General features: G+C 39.1%; 1 protein-coding gene across 2 annotated transcripts; it reads left to right on the forward strand.

The window, feature by feature from the left end:
- Positions 1 to 4,617: 4,617 nt before the first annotated feature.
- On the forward strand, positions 4,618 to 14,273 carry abcb8 (ATP-binding cassette, sub-family B (MDR/TAP), member 8). 2 transcript variants are annotated; one of them, XM_061920464.1, is made up of 16 exons: positions 4,618 to 4,797; positions 5,422 to 5,740; positions 5,829 to 5,984; positions 6,048 to 6,142; positions 6,200 to 6,305; positions 6,628 to 6,789; positions 6,876 to 6,961; positions 7,029 to 7,126; positions 8,717 to 8,822; positions 8,889 to 8,922; positions 8,997 to 9,133; positions 10,083 to 10,177; positions 10,260 to 10,393; positions 10,791 to 10,938; positions 12,353 to 12,603; positions 12,691 to 14,273. In XM_061920464.1, exons 1-16 carry the CDS (start codon positions 4,700 to 4,702, stop codon positions 12,775 to 12,777), a joined length of 2,112 nt encoding a protein of 703 aa, XP_061776448.1. In that variant the 5' UTR covers positions 4,618 to 4,699; the 3' UTR covers positions 12,778 to 14,273. The 2 variants fall into 2 exon arrangements, with proteins under 2 accessions (XP_061776448.1, XP_061776449.1); XM_061920465.1 differs by lacking the exons at positions 4,618 to 4,797; positions 5,422 to 5,740; positions 5,829 to 5,984; positions 6,048 to 6,142 and having other exon boundaries at positions 6,201 to 6,305; positions 6,698 to 6,789.
- The last annotated feature ends 20 nt before the right edge of the window (positions 14,274 to 14,293 follow it).

Consider the following 14,293-nt stretch of genomic DNA (forward strand, 5'->3'; position numbering starts at 1 on the left):
CACTTATAATTCACACAAAAGGCAAGGCACTTTCAACATCAAGGAAAAAGATATTAAATATTAATAAATAATAATATCTTGTACAGGGTGTACGCCGCCTTCCGCCATATTTTAGCTGAGATAGGCGCCAGCGCCCCCCGCGACCCCAAAAAAGGAATAAGCAGTAGTAAATGGATGGAATAAAAAAATATGAAAAAAAAGACAAATACCTAAATCCATCCATTTCCACAGTATTGGGGCTGTGCCTTAAAGGCACTGCCTTTAGTGTCCTCTACAACCTGTCGTTACGTCCGCTTTTCCTCCTAACAAACAGCGTGCTTGCCCAGTCACATAATCCATCCATCCATCCATTTTCTACTGCTTATTCCCTAAGCATCCTATCTCAGCTGCATTCGGGCGGAAGGTGGGCTACACCCTGAACAAGTCGCCATCTCATCAAAGGGCCAACATAAATAGACAGAAAACATCCACAACCTAGGGCCAATTTAGTGTTGCCAATCAACCTATCCCCAGGTGCATGTCTTTGGAAGTGGGAGGAAGCCGGAGTACCCGGAGGGAACCCACGCATTCACAGGGAGAACATGCAAACTCCACACAGAAAGATCCCAAGCGCAGGATCGAACCCAGGACCTTCGTATTGTGAGGAAGACGCACTTACCCCTTCTACTGTGCTGCCTGCTACTTAAATTACTTTAATAATTTAAAATAATAATAATAGATTACATTTGTAAAAAGCACTTTACATTGAGCAAACAACCTCAAAGTGCTACATTCACCCATCCATTTTCTACTGCATGTCCCTTTTTGGGTCTCGGGGGGTTGCTGGCGCCTATCTCAGCTGCATTCGGGCGGAAGACGGTGTACACCCTGGACAAGTCGCCATCTCATCGCAGGGCCAACACAGATAGACAGACAACATTCACACTCACATTCACACACTAGGGGCAATTTAATTTTGCCAATCAACCTATCCCCATGGTGCATGTCTTTGGTGGTAGGAGGAAGCCGGGGTACCCGGAGGGAACCCACGCAGTCACGGGGAGAACATGCAAACCCCACACAGAAAGATCCCAAGCGCAGGATCGAACCCAGGACCTTCATATTGTGAGGCAGACGCACCAACCCCTTCCACCGTGCTGCCTGCTACCTAAATCACTTTAATATTTTAAAATAATAATAATAATAATAATTATAGATTACATTTGTAAAAATACACTTTACTTTGAGCAAACAACCTCAAAGTGCTACATCCATCCATCCATCCATTTTCTACCGCTTGTCCCTTTTTGGGTCTCGGGGGGTTGCTGGTGCCTATCTCAGCTGCATTCGGGCGGAAGGCGGTCTACACCCTGGACAAGTCGCCATCACATCGCAGGGCCAACACAGATAGACAGACAACATTCACACTCACATTCACACACTAGGGCCAATTTAGTGTTGCCAATCAACCTATCCTCAGGTGCATGTCTTTGGAGGTGGGAGGAAGCCGGAGTACCCGGAGGGAACCCAGGCGGTTAAGGGGAGAGCATGCAAACTCCACACAGAAAGATCCCGAGCGCAAGATCGAACCCAGAACCCGTATTGTGAGACAGACGTACTAACCCCCACACCGTACTGCTCGCTACCTAAATCACTTTAATAATTTAATATAATAATAAAAATAGTTTGCATTTGCATTTACATTGAGCAAACAACCTCAAAGTGCCACAGTTTATTAAAAAAAAAAAAAAATAATAAAAATAATAGCTGAGATAGGCACCAGCGGCCCCCGCGACCCCAAAGGGAATAAACGGTAGAAAATGGATGGATGGATGGAAAAATAAATAAAAATAAAAGCTAGAACTAGTATGCATTTATCTAAAAAACATTTTGTTTTTTTTTGTTTTTTAAAGATGGGTTTTTAAGCCTTTTTTAAAAGCATCCACAGTCTGTGGTGCCCTCAGGTGGTCAGGGAGAGCAATCCACTGACTTGGAGCGGCGGAGCAGAAAGTCCGGTCTCCCATTTTTCGTAGCTTTGTCCTCGGAAGTTGGAGGAAGTTAGCCTGTCTGGAGCGGAGGTGTCGTGTGGAGGATTTGGGGGTGAGTAGTTATTTGAGGCAGAGGGGGGGCATTTCCATGGAGGCACTGGTGGGTTAGTAGAGAGACTTTGTATTCAATCCTGAGTGGAACAGGAAGGCAGTGGGGGTTTAATAATTTTAACAGATGTATCAATTTAAGGGCTTTTGTACTCTTAATCATTCTCCCACGTTTGATTGATAATTGTAAACCATTAAGCCAATTAGAAAATGTAGGTCTTACTTTCATAAATCGACATCTATGAAAACATTTTGCCTGGAGCATAATAATGTTTACAAATATTTTGATGTTACAGATGTTTATAAAAAATAGCAAATTGGATTTATTCTATAGTGAATGGGGACAGCTCCACACCCTTGTCTCTCAGCCAATCTCCGATCTCCTCCCAAAACACATGTACACTCTCACATTCCACAAACAGATGATTGACATCCTCTACAGCAGTGGTTCTCAACCTTTTTTCAGTGATATCCCCCCTGTGAAAATTGTTTTAATTCAAGTACCCCCTAATCAGAGCAAAGCATTTTTGGTTGAAAAAGAGAGATAAAGGAGTAAAATACAGCACTATGTCATCAGTTTATGATTTATTAAATTGTATAACAGTGCAAAAATATTGCTCATTTGTAGGGGTTTTTCTTGAACTATTTGGGGGAAAGAAGATATAAAAATTCTGCGATGAGGAGGCAACTTGTCCGGGGTGTACCCCGCCTTTCGCCCGATTGTAGCTGAAATTGCCCCCCCCCCCCCCCCCCCCGCAATTCCAAAGGGATTAAGCGGTAGGAAATGGATGGATGAATGGATATAAAAATAACTAAAAACTTGTTGAAAAATAAACAAGTGATTCAATTATAGGTAAATATTTCTACACATAGAAGTAATCATCAACTTAAAGTTTCCTCTTTGGGGATTGTAATAGAGATCCATCTGGATTCATGAACTTATTTCTAAACATTTCTTCACATGAAAATAAATCTTTATGGAACATGTCCACAAATAATCTTGCTGTCAACACTGAATATTGCATTGTTGCATTTCTTTTCACAGTTCATGAACTTACATTCATATTTTGTTGAAGTATTATTCAATAAATATATTCATAAAGGATTTTTGAATTGTTGCTATTTTTAGAATATAAAAAAAAAATCTCACATACCCCTTGGCATACCTTCAAGTGCCCCCAGGGGTACGCCATCAACCTCGATGTTAAATTTAAGTTTCCCAAAAATAATTTGAAGGGTATATTCCTTTAATAATGTTAAATTGTATTTCTTTAATTTTTAGAATAATTGGGTGTTTAACATATCTTGTCCTTACTTTCCTTAAGCTCAACTTTTGTAAACTCGTTCAGGATATATAATGGGGCAAAAAAGTAGTTAGTCAGCCACCGATTGTGCAAGTTCTCCCACTTAAAATGATGACAGAGGTCTGTAATTTTCATCATAGGTACACTTCAACTGTGAGAGACAGAATGTGCAAAAAAATATCCAGGAATTCACATTGTAGGAATTTTAAAAAATGTATTTGTAAATTATGGTGGAAAATAAGTATTTGGTCAACCATTTAAAGCTCCCACTGATGGAAGGAGGTTTTGGCTCAAAATCTCACGGTACATGGCCTTATTCATTCTTTCCTTAACACGGATCAATCATCTTGTCCCTTTAGCAGAAAAGGAGCCCCAAAGCATGATGTTTCCACCCCCGTGCTTCACAGTAGGTATGGTGTTCTTGGGATGCAACTCAGTATTCTTCTTCCTCCAAACACAACGAGTTGAGTTTATACCGAAATGGATACATGGATGGTACAACAGAGGATTGGGAGAATGTCATGTGGTCAGATGAAACCAAAATAGAACTTTTTGTTATAAACTCAACTCGTTGTGTTTGGAGGAAGAAGAATACTGAGTTGCATCCCACGAACACCACACCTACTGTGAAGCATGGGGGTGGAAACATCATGCTTTGGGGCTGTTTTTCTGCTAAGGGGACAGGATAATTGATCCGTGTTAAGAAAAGAATAAATGGGGCCATGTGTCGTGAGATTTTGAGCCAAAACCTCCTTCCATCAGTGGGAGCTTTGAATGGTTGACCAAATACTTATTTTCCACCATAATTTACAAATGGATTCTTTAAAATTCCTACAATGTAAATTCTTGGATTTTTTTTCACATTCTGTCTCTCACAGTTGAAGTGTACCTATGATGAAAATTACAGACCTCTGTCATCATTTTTAAGTGGGAGAACTTGCACAATCGGTGGCTGACTAAATACTTTTTTGCCCCACTGTATGTCTATGAACTGTGGCCGCAAAATATTATTTCAATAAAACTGCCCTCATATATTTGTTGGACGTCCGGTAGACGACTTCCGGTAGTTTTCACGAGCCGTTCATCTGTCACCTTGTTTTGGCAAAACAATAAATTAAATAACACAGTTTTTGTTCCATCGTTGTATGTGCATCTTTTCTTTTCAATAAACATGAAATAAAAAAAATATACATATTAAAAAAACTAATAATCCCGTTTGACACCCGAGATGCATTCTGGGTTAATCCAAAATGGCGCCGCACTGGTTTCTTGTGGTTTACTAGTTATTTCTTTATTTTTGATGATAAAAAAGCAATTATCATGTTTTATTGCTGTAGAATAAATGTTGCTGTACCAGTCCGGTCGTTCTCGCTGTATCTCCAATCCAATAAAACAGCAGGTTTACGAAAATATTCACGGTAGGCTGTGACCCACTACCTTGATTAGCTGTAATGACTCTAACAAGCTAATAATCCATCCATCCATTTCCTACCGCTTGTCCCTTCTGGGGTCTTCAATAAAACCCCATTTTCTTAGTTCATTAACAAAAAACACTTTTGTTTAGTTAATTTGGTGGGGTTTTTTGGTTATTTTTTTTCTTACCAGGTTTTAACAATTAAAAGTTTGCATAAAGCAAATGGTGAAATTACAAGCAGTAATTGCTAAGCAACAAAACAATCTGTCAATTGGATTCTTTCTCTAATTCTTATAATATAGGTTTTTATATTAAACTTAAAAATAATAGTACCGTTCTAATAGTATTAATAGTCCAAATCTGTGTTGGCCCTGTGATGAGTTGGCGACTTGTCCAGGGTGTACACCGCCTTCCGCCTGAAAGCAGCTGAGCTAGGCTCTCGCACCCCCCGCAACCCCGAACGGGACAAGCGGTAGAAAATGGATGTACAGATACGATTATTAGAGATATTTTATCTAATTAATTGAGTAGCTGCTCCATGTAATAAAATACCTGTTAATTAACTATAACAAATCAAATATTGTATTAAGGTATTTTAATAATTTTTGTCCCTTTATTTTGTGTTCAGATTGTATTCCTCCTCAGGACTCACTGGCTCAGGCAAGCATGGGAATGCTGTCAGCCGCTTGTGGAGCCTCACTCAGAGAGCTGCGCGACAGTCAACCATGCGAACACCTTCAAAACGCTCCGGAGGAACTCTGAAAATCCTTCTGGCACCGGCAGTGCTTACGGTATCCGGGCGACTATTTTGCCACGTGGCTTACTGTGAGGCAGATGTAAACAACAACATCCCGTTAGAGACTGCACGCAAACAACCAGAGTTTAAATGGCACATCTTATGGGAGTTTGTGAAGCCACAGCTGTTAGCGCTCACTTGTGCTGTACTGGTAAGCAAATTCTTGTGAATAACAAAAAAAAAACAAATACTCTGACGTCTCATTATTGGCATCTGAATGGATAATTTTTCCTATTTAGCTTGCTTTTGGTGCAGCGATTTTAAACATTCAAATACCGCTGCTGCTGGGAGATCTGGTGAATGTTGTGGCACGCTACCTGAGGGAGCAAACCGGAAATTATGTCCGTGAGATACAAGGCCCTGCTTTCAAATTGATAGGACTGTACGGCATCCAAGTGAGTCACAAATGTTCAAAACACATCTAGCAACAGATAATACAATATTGTATATTTATACAGGGCTTGTTGACAAGTGGCTACATTATCCTGCTATCAAGGGTGGGAGAAAGAGTGGCGGCGGACATGAGGAAAACCCTTTTTGCATCCTTACTGAGGTATTTCTTGTACAAATACTTGAGTAGGTCTGAATGCTAACTCCTTTTTTTCTTTAGGCAAGACGTGGCTTTTTTTGACGCTACCAAAACTGGACAGCTGGTGAACCGTTTGACTGCCGATGTTCAGGAGTTCAAGTCATCCTTTAAATTGGTCATCTCTCAGGTACAGAAAAGTACAAAAATAACATATTTCCTCGTAAAGTGGTTATTTATGAAGTTAACTGCAGAGAGTACCAAGCATCCATTAGGGTCGGATGGAAAAATGTGTTTTAAACATCTTAAGGTTCTTAATATTTTATTAACAAATAATGTCGAAACAATTAGACATTTTCTAAACGTCAGCTTTACAGGTGCCACTTGTATCCCAAATATTGTAAAGGCAAAAAAATCCACGAGTAGTTATTCAAAATGTGATCTTTACTGTACAGTTAGCCATATATTCTTTTCTTGACGTCTAATTCTTGTATTTGTTGGGATGTTTTTAGGGTTTGCGGAGCATCACACAGACAGTGGGCTGCTTTGTCTCGCTTTACATTATCTCCCCAAAACTCACAGGCTTGACGGTGGTGGTCCTTCCCTGTTTAGTGGGAGCAGGGGCTATTATCGGCTCTTTCCTTCGCAGACTTTCCCGTTTGGCCCAAGAACAGGTGAGACTTGTTTTTTCCCCCCCACACGAGTTGTACTTCTCTGGTCCACGTCAATAAAACCTGGAGCATTTTGTGTTTCCTCCAAGGTGGGCAAGGCAACAGCTGTGGCGGATGAGGCTCTGGGAAATGTACGAACAGTGAAAGCCTTCGCCATGGAAGAACGGGAGCTACAGTAAGTGGAGATTGCGGGATGTTGCATTTTGTTATATTGACAGATAAGCTGGTTCAATTTCCACCAGGTTATATGCTTACGAAGTTGACAAGTCTTGTGAAATGAATGAAAATCTCGGGAATGGAATAGCAGTATTCCAGGGACTTTCAAACATCGCCCTGAACTGTGAGTCTATTTTACCATTCGAACCATAAACTATGCATTTATACGTTTAGTAGGCAGGTGCCAAACTCGAGGCTGGCGCCCAGATTTGGGCCGCCACATCATTTTATATGGCCCATGAAAGCCTGGAAGTAAAATGTGTCAGTAAAGCACTTCATCTTTCTTACTTGATGTTTGTTCTTTCAATTTTACCAGAAAAATTGTATGTGTTGCCTCTTTTAACTTTAATATTATCTAACCATGCAACAAACATGTACAGTATATTAACATATATTCTATCACACTTTTCCTTGTTTGAATAAAAACAGTTACCTAAATATCTGTCTGTCACCCTGACACATAATTTCACAGCAAGTTACCCATCAATTTGTATATAAAAAGTATAATTACATGCATAAGCCAGTGGTCTTCAACATTTTCCAGGCCAAGGACCCCCAAACTGATACAGAAATGGAGCAACATTTTAAATGAACTGGTATTTAAGGTACCTTGTTATTGTGCGATACAAAGATTTTTAAATATTACCGTATATCAAGGTTATTAGCGAGCTGGCCAATAGCGCTAATTGCTAGCTGGTAGCTAGCGCTGCTAATTGCCAGCTGTCAACCAAAGTGATAATCGCTAGCTAAAATTAATATAATGATGGAGTATAATTATTCATGTTTTTAATTTAATTCTGCAAAGTACAGTGACTGGCGTGGCCATGCCCCTCCCTTTTAAAAACTACACTACAGTGTGTTATATTTGTGGAAAATTTGCGGGGGTACTATGAAAAGGATGATGGATACATTTTAAAAAGTCAATTCTGCAAACCCCCTGTTGAAGACCTCTGGTATAGGCAATAGTGTGATAATATCATGAGGCGATGATAGATTAATAATTATATATATTTATGAGGGATGTAACAATATCGTAGATACCGCAGAATTGCGGTTTCAAACTCTTTACAATAATGCTGTGATGTTTGATGGTATAACCAAGCCGAGGGAAAGCACCTGCTGCACACAGAAACTACTTGATAAGCCACCATCACCCAGAAAAGATGAAGCCAGCAAAGTGAAACGTTAATTTGTGACGTATTTACATTATTAAAAGATAAAAATGTGAGTTAACTGATGCAAACATGAACACTGCTACTTCTCAGAAAGTGAAAATTAAAAGACACTAAAATGAACATTACACTGGATGTTTACATTGTCACCTTAAAGACGCTCAACTGTAAGTTTTTTTTAATTTATATTTGCTTGAAACAGTGGACATTCCGGTTTGTTGTAATAAATATGATTAGAACATTTTAGCATTATGTTTGTGTTCATTTACAGTAAGAGTGTTCATCCTATACATTCCTGCAACTTCATTTTACACACTGTGGCAATTTTAAGTTGTTTTTTTTGACATTTACCACAATAATATTGAACCGTGGCTTTAATACTGTGATAATATCATACCGTGATGGTTTGATATCGTTACATCCCTAATAATTACTGTCACAAGTGGCCCTCTGAGGGCGGCCATAATTACGATGTGGTCCTCAATGAGAAAGAGTTTGACACCCCTGGTCTCGTATGTTGACTGTTTTATGTGTCTGCACAGGCATTGTTCTTGGAACTATTTTCGCAGGAGGTACTTTGATTTCCAGCAATGAAATGTCTCCTGGGGAACTCATGTCTTTCTTGGTGGCATCCCAGACAGTCCAGAGGTAATAAAAACAACACCTTGTCCCATAATTATTATTGTATTTCAACAATGTTTGTTTTATTGCAAGGTCTTTAGCCAGCATCTCTATCCTCTTTGGACAAGTGAGTATAAATCCTGCAGGATTGTTGTTTGTTTGTCTTGATTCAAACTCATTCGTTACAAATATTCTCTCTAGATGGTGAGAGGAATAAGCGCCGGCGCTCGTGTCTTTGAATATTTGGCATTGAAGCCCTCAATTCCTCTTTCTGGGGGGGGACGCATCCCGTATCATTCCTTGACAGGAAGAGTGGATTTTCTCAACGTTTCATTCAGGTTAAAAGCTTAATTTTAAACATGTACAAAACCCAAAACCAGTGACTTTGGCACGTTGTGTGAATCGTAAATAAAAACAGAATACATTGATTTGCAAATCCTTTTCAACCCATATTCAATTGAAAGACAAGATACTTAACGTTCGAACTGGAAAACGTTATTTTTTGCAAATATTAGCTCATTTGGAATTGGATGCCTGCAACATGTTACAAAAAAGCTGGCACATGTGGCAAAAAGACTTAGAAAGTTAAGGCATGCTCATCAAACACTTATATGGAACATCACACAGGTGAACAGGCTAATTGGGAATAATTGTTTTTGGAAACTGGATGTCGTATCCTCCGGAACAAAGAAGAAAAGAACCATCCGGATTGTTATAGGCGCAAAGTTCCAAATCCAGCATCTGTGATGGTATTGATGTGTATTAGTGCCCACGGCATGGGTAACTTACACATCTGTGAAGGCACCATTAATGCTGAAAGGTACATAGTGGTTTTGGAGTAACATACTGTATGCTGCTATCCAAGTAACGTTATCATGGACACCACTGCTTATTTCAGCAAAACAACGCCAAGCCACGTGTTAAAACAGCGTGGCTTCATGGTAAAAGAGTACGGATACTAGACTGGCCTGCCTGTAGTCCAGACCTGTCTCCCATTGAAAATGTGTGGCGCAATATGAAGCCTAAAATAGCTTGAACAACTTAAGCTGTACATCAAGCAAGAATGGGAAAGAATTCCACCTGTAAAGTTTAATAAAGTGGTGTCTTCAGTTCGCAAACGTTTACCGAGTGTTGTTTAGAGGAAAGGCCATGTAACACAGTGGTAAAAATGCCCCTGTTTTTATTTATAATTTACACAACATGCCAACTTCACTGGTTTTGGGTTTTGCACTATTTACATTTGGAGTCGTTATTTTATGTTTTCTTGAACATTGTTTATTATTGTAGCTATCCAACAAGACTTGGCCATCAGGTCTTGGAGAAGTTCAACCTAACTTTGCCGCCATGCAAAACTATTGCAATTGTTGGTGAATCTGGAGGAGGTAACTTTGATATAAAGCATGTAACTATAACTGAACAACAACATGTCCACAATGCGCTGTTTTTTTTAACATATTTCTGTAGGAAAGTCTACAGTAGCGTCCTTATTGGAGCGTTTCTATGACCCAACCAGCGGCGTAGTCATGTTGGACGGACTCGACATTCGAACTCTTGACCTGTGCTGGCTAAGGGGACAAGTTATTGGATTCATCAATCAAGTAAGTAAATACCTTTTGATATTTTATTGTGAAAAAAAAATCCTCAAATAGTGGCGTCTGCACGCATGCTGTGATTAAATGCTAAGATTATTGTCCCTTTTGAATAAATACACACTTTCAACCTGTGCTATAATGGATACCAAAATGTGTTGCTAAATTTCACAGCATGCAGAGCAAACATGGCATCTGTAAAGCTGACATTGAGGTATGCCGTTTGAAGACAAAAAAGTCTGCAGTGTTGTGCAGAGCAATCCAAAAAACTTTCTTTTAAATTTTAACTTTTTGACATGAAAAGAACAAAGTATTGGAAAACAGAACAACATGCCAGTTGTATAATAGGTTCAAACAATAATTTAATTATTATTTATTTGAACTTTCTTTTTGTTCTCTTCTGCAGGAGCCGGTGTTGTTCGGAGCTTCCATCATTGAAAACATCCGCTTTGGGAAGCCCGAGGCCACCGATGCGGAGGTCTTTGAGGCCGCCAAACAAGCCAACGCCCATGGATTTATTACAAGTTTTCCAGAAGGCTACAACACTGTCTTGGGTATGAGCTCTCAATAAGACCCCTGTTTGATTTCTGCATACTAATCAAAGTGCCGCCCTTTAGGTGCTGTAACACAACAACCAGGGTAGAGCTGGGCGATATATAAAGTTTGTAAGATATATCAATATATTTTTAAACGAGATATGGATTAAGACAATATGTTAATATAGATATAATTTATTTCACGTTAAAACGACCAAACACCGCTTATTTGTTGTGTCCCTTGACCCTCCCCTGATTCCCACTCCCTCTCAACACTCCATGGGCTACTCAACCCCACCCCTTCCTCCTTCCAAGACGTGCTTGCACGTATAAGAACATCCATGTTTGGTTGGTTGTTTATTAATATGATGAGTCACGATTGGTGGAGATTAAGGAAAACATTGGGGACAGGCCACTCGGAGGCAAGATAGGGCGGGTCATCGAACCAGGAAGGGAAATCACAACAGACCTCCCCAATGATGATGAGAGAGTCGTAGAAGAGAAGAGGGAATATTCAAGCGGGCGATTTATATTTAAAAAAAACTAGTGGAAGATGGCAGAGCGATTCTCTTTAGATTTTTCTTTTAGCGATGTAGACGACATCCAAACCCACTATGTGTGTACTTGACCATATTTAGACCAATGTATGCATCTAGATAAAACATTCATTTGAGTTGTTTACCTTGTAAGCCCACATCAAAACTGTTGTCAAGTTGCCAAGCTGGGCATATTTTGCACGAGAAATGCTGCCAAAAATGTATGCTGAAGTGAGGAAGATCATAGCAGCAAAATTAAGTAAAGTCACTTATTTGGTGCTGACCAGAACTGTACGTGTGTGACAGTCCATTACATTGCTGACTGGGAATTAAAAAATGCCTGCCTGCAAATTTATTTTTTATCTGAGTTGGATACATTTTGTATTATTTGCACAGCTATGTTATTTATTTTAGGCTGAAATATTTTATTTTATTTTATTTATGTTATGTAATTATGTGCTACTTAAACAGTTTATTTTCTGTGCTGTTAATATACCCATCTTGACTAACTCGGTTAATAAAAGTGCCACTGGCTGTTTACACTACAGTTGTCATTCACTTCAATTTTGGTGAATGTGGCTCAAAAATTAATATCTTTATATGTATACTTTCACCGGAAAATATTTCGACATGTGGCGACTTGTCCAGGGTGTACATCCGCCTTCCGCCCAATTGTTGCTGAGTTCTTCACCAGCGCTCCCCATGACCCCAAAAGGGAATAAGCGGTAGAAAAATGGATGGATGGTATATCTAATATCGAGTTTAAGTAAAAATATATCAAAATATACTTTTTCATCCATATCCCCCAGCCCTAAACCAGGGTACCAAAAGTGACATGAACTGCTGACTTTCCAGGAAGTTAAGTACTGGCAACAATTTGTGTGTTCATTTCGCAGGCGAGCGAGGCGTAACTTTGTCTGGTGGCCAGAAGCAGCGTGTCGCCATCGCCAGGGCCCTCATCAAGAACCCGAGTATCCTGGTGTTAGATGAAGCCACCAGCGCTTTGGACGCGGAGTCAGAGCGTGTGGTGCAGGAAGCTCTGGACCGGGCCACCAGGGGGCGCACCGTGCTCATCATCGCCCACCGCCTGAGCACCATCCAGGGGGCGGACCTTATTTGTGTGATGAGCAATGGATGCATTGTAGAAGTGAGTTGGTGGAAAATTCACAACAAAGCCTTATGTAGTTTCTGTACATAATTTTGGAATCTGACATATTTTTTACTTCCCTTTAAGGCTGGAACTCACTTGCAACTCTTGGGCAAAGGCGGATTTTATTCCGACCTGATCCGAAGACAAAGAGCTGCCGAGGACCAGAAATGAACTATTTACTGTAGCGCAGGGGTGTCAAACGTACGGCCCGAGGGCCGGATCAGGTCCGCTGGATGAGTTTGCTAAGTATAAAAATTAACCTGAAATTTTTGAATGTAAGAAAACAGCTGTTCTAAATGTGTCCACTGAATGTCCCAATCGATATATTATTTGTATCTTTGTAGATGATGCTACATATAAGGGGTGTGGGAAAAAATCGATTTGAATACGTTGTGCGATTCAGAATCGATTCTCATTTAAAAAAAAATCGATTTAAAAAATTTTTTTTTTTTTTTTTTTTTAATCAATCCAACAAACCACTACACAGCAATACTATAACAATGCAATCCAATTCCAAAACCCAACCTGACCTAGCAACACTCAGAACTGCAATAAACAGAGCAATTGAGAGGAGACACAAACACGACACAGAACAAACCAAAAGTAGTGAAACAAAAATGAATATTATCAACAACAGTATCAATATTCGTTATAATTTCAGCATAGCAGTGATTAAAAATCCCTCATTTAAATTATCATTGGATACTTAGAAAAAATAAATAAAACAACAACAATAGTGTCACAGTGGCTTACACTTGCATCGCATCTCATAAGCTTGACAACACAGTGTGTCCAATGTTTTCACAAAGATAAAATAAGTCATATTTTTGGTTCGTTTTATAGTTAAAACTAATTTACATTATTGCAATAAGTTGATAAAACATTGTCCTTTATAATTTTAAAAGCTTAAAAAAAAAAAATCTACTATTCTGCTAGCATGTCAGCAGACTGGGGTAGATCCTGCTGAAATCCTATGTATTGAATGAATACAGAATCGTTTTGAATCGAAAAAATATCGTTTTTGAATCGAGAATCGCGTTGAATCGAAAAAAAAATCGATATATTATCGAATCGCGACCCCAAGAATCGATATTGAATCGAATTGTGGGACAAACCTTAGATTCGCAGCCCTACTACATATGTACAAAAAAACACATCAGTCAAGGAAAATGAGCAAACTACATAAAAAAACATCCTGGGATGGATAGAAAATTAACACCAATGAGTTGACTGATGAGCATTATCACATAATTTAGTCAGAAAATATAAATAATGACAAATAAAGATAGAATACTATTAAATGCAACATTTAAGTGTAAAAAAACAACATTATGATTTGTACAATTTCATAATGTGTTTGTTCCATTTTTAAACCAAGAAAACAATCTGAAGTTGTCTTTATTTTTAAGTTAATGTGCCGTGATTCTACCAGTCCGGCCCACTTGGTAGTAAATTGTTCTCCATGTGGCCCCCGATCCAAAATGAGTTTGACACCCCTGCTGTAGCATTTATGTTTACACCAATACAGAACATTATGTTTTTAATTTAAGTGGACCAACTGGACATGCCAGTCAATAAAAAAGACATTACTGTGACATCATTACGTTAGTTAACCTTTATCCAAAGCTAAATTATAATAGAATAAAAAATTAACAATGTTTCAATGAGATTGTGCTGTTTTTTTAAG

Source organism: Nerophis ophidion, linkage group LG14 (assembly GCF_033978795.1).
Source record: "Nerophis ophidion isolate RoL-2023_Sa linkage group LG14, RoL_Noph_v1.0, whole genome shotgun sequence".
Lineage (NCBI taxonomy): Eukaryota > Metazoa > Chordata > Actinopteri > Syngnathiformes > Syngnathidae > Nerophis > Nerophis ophidion.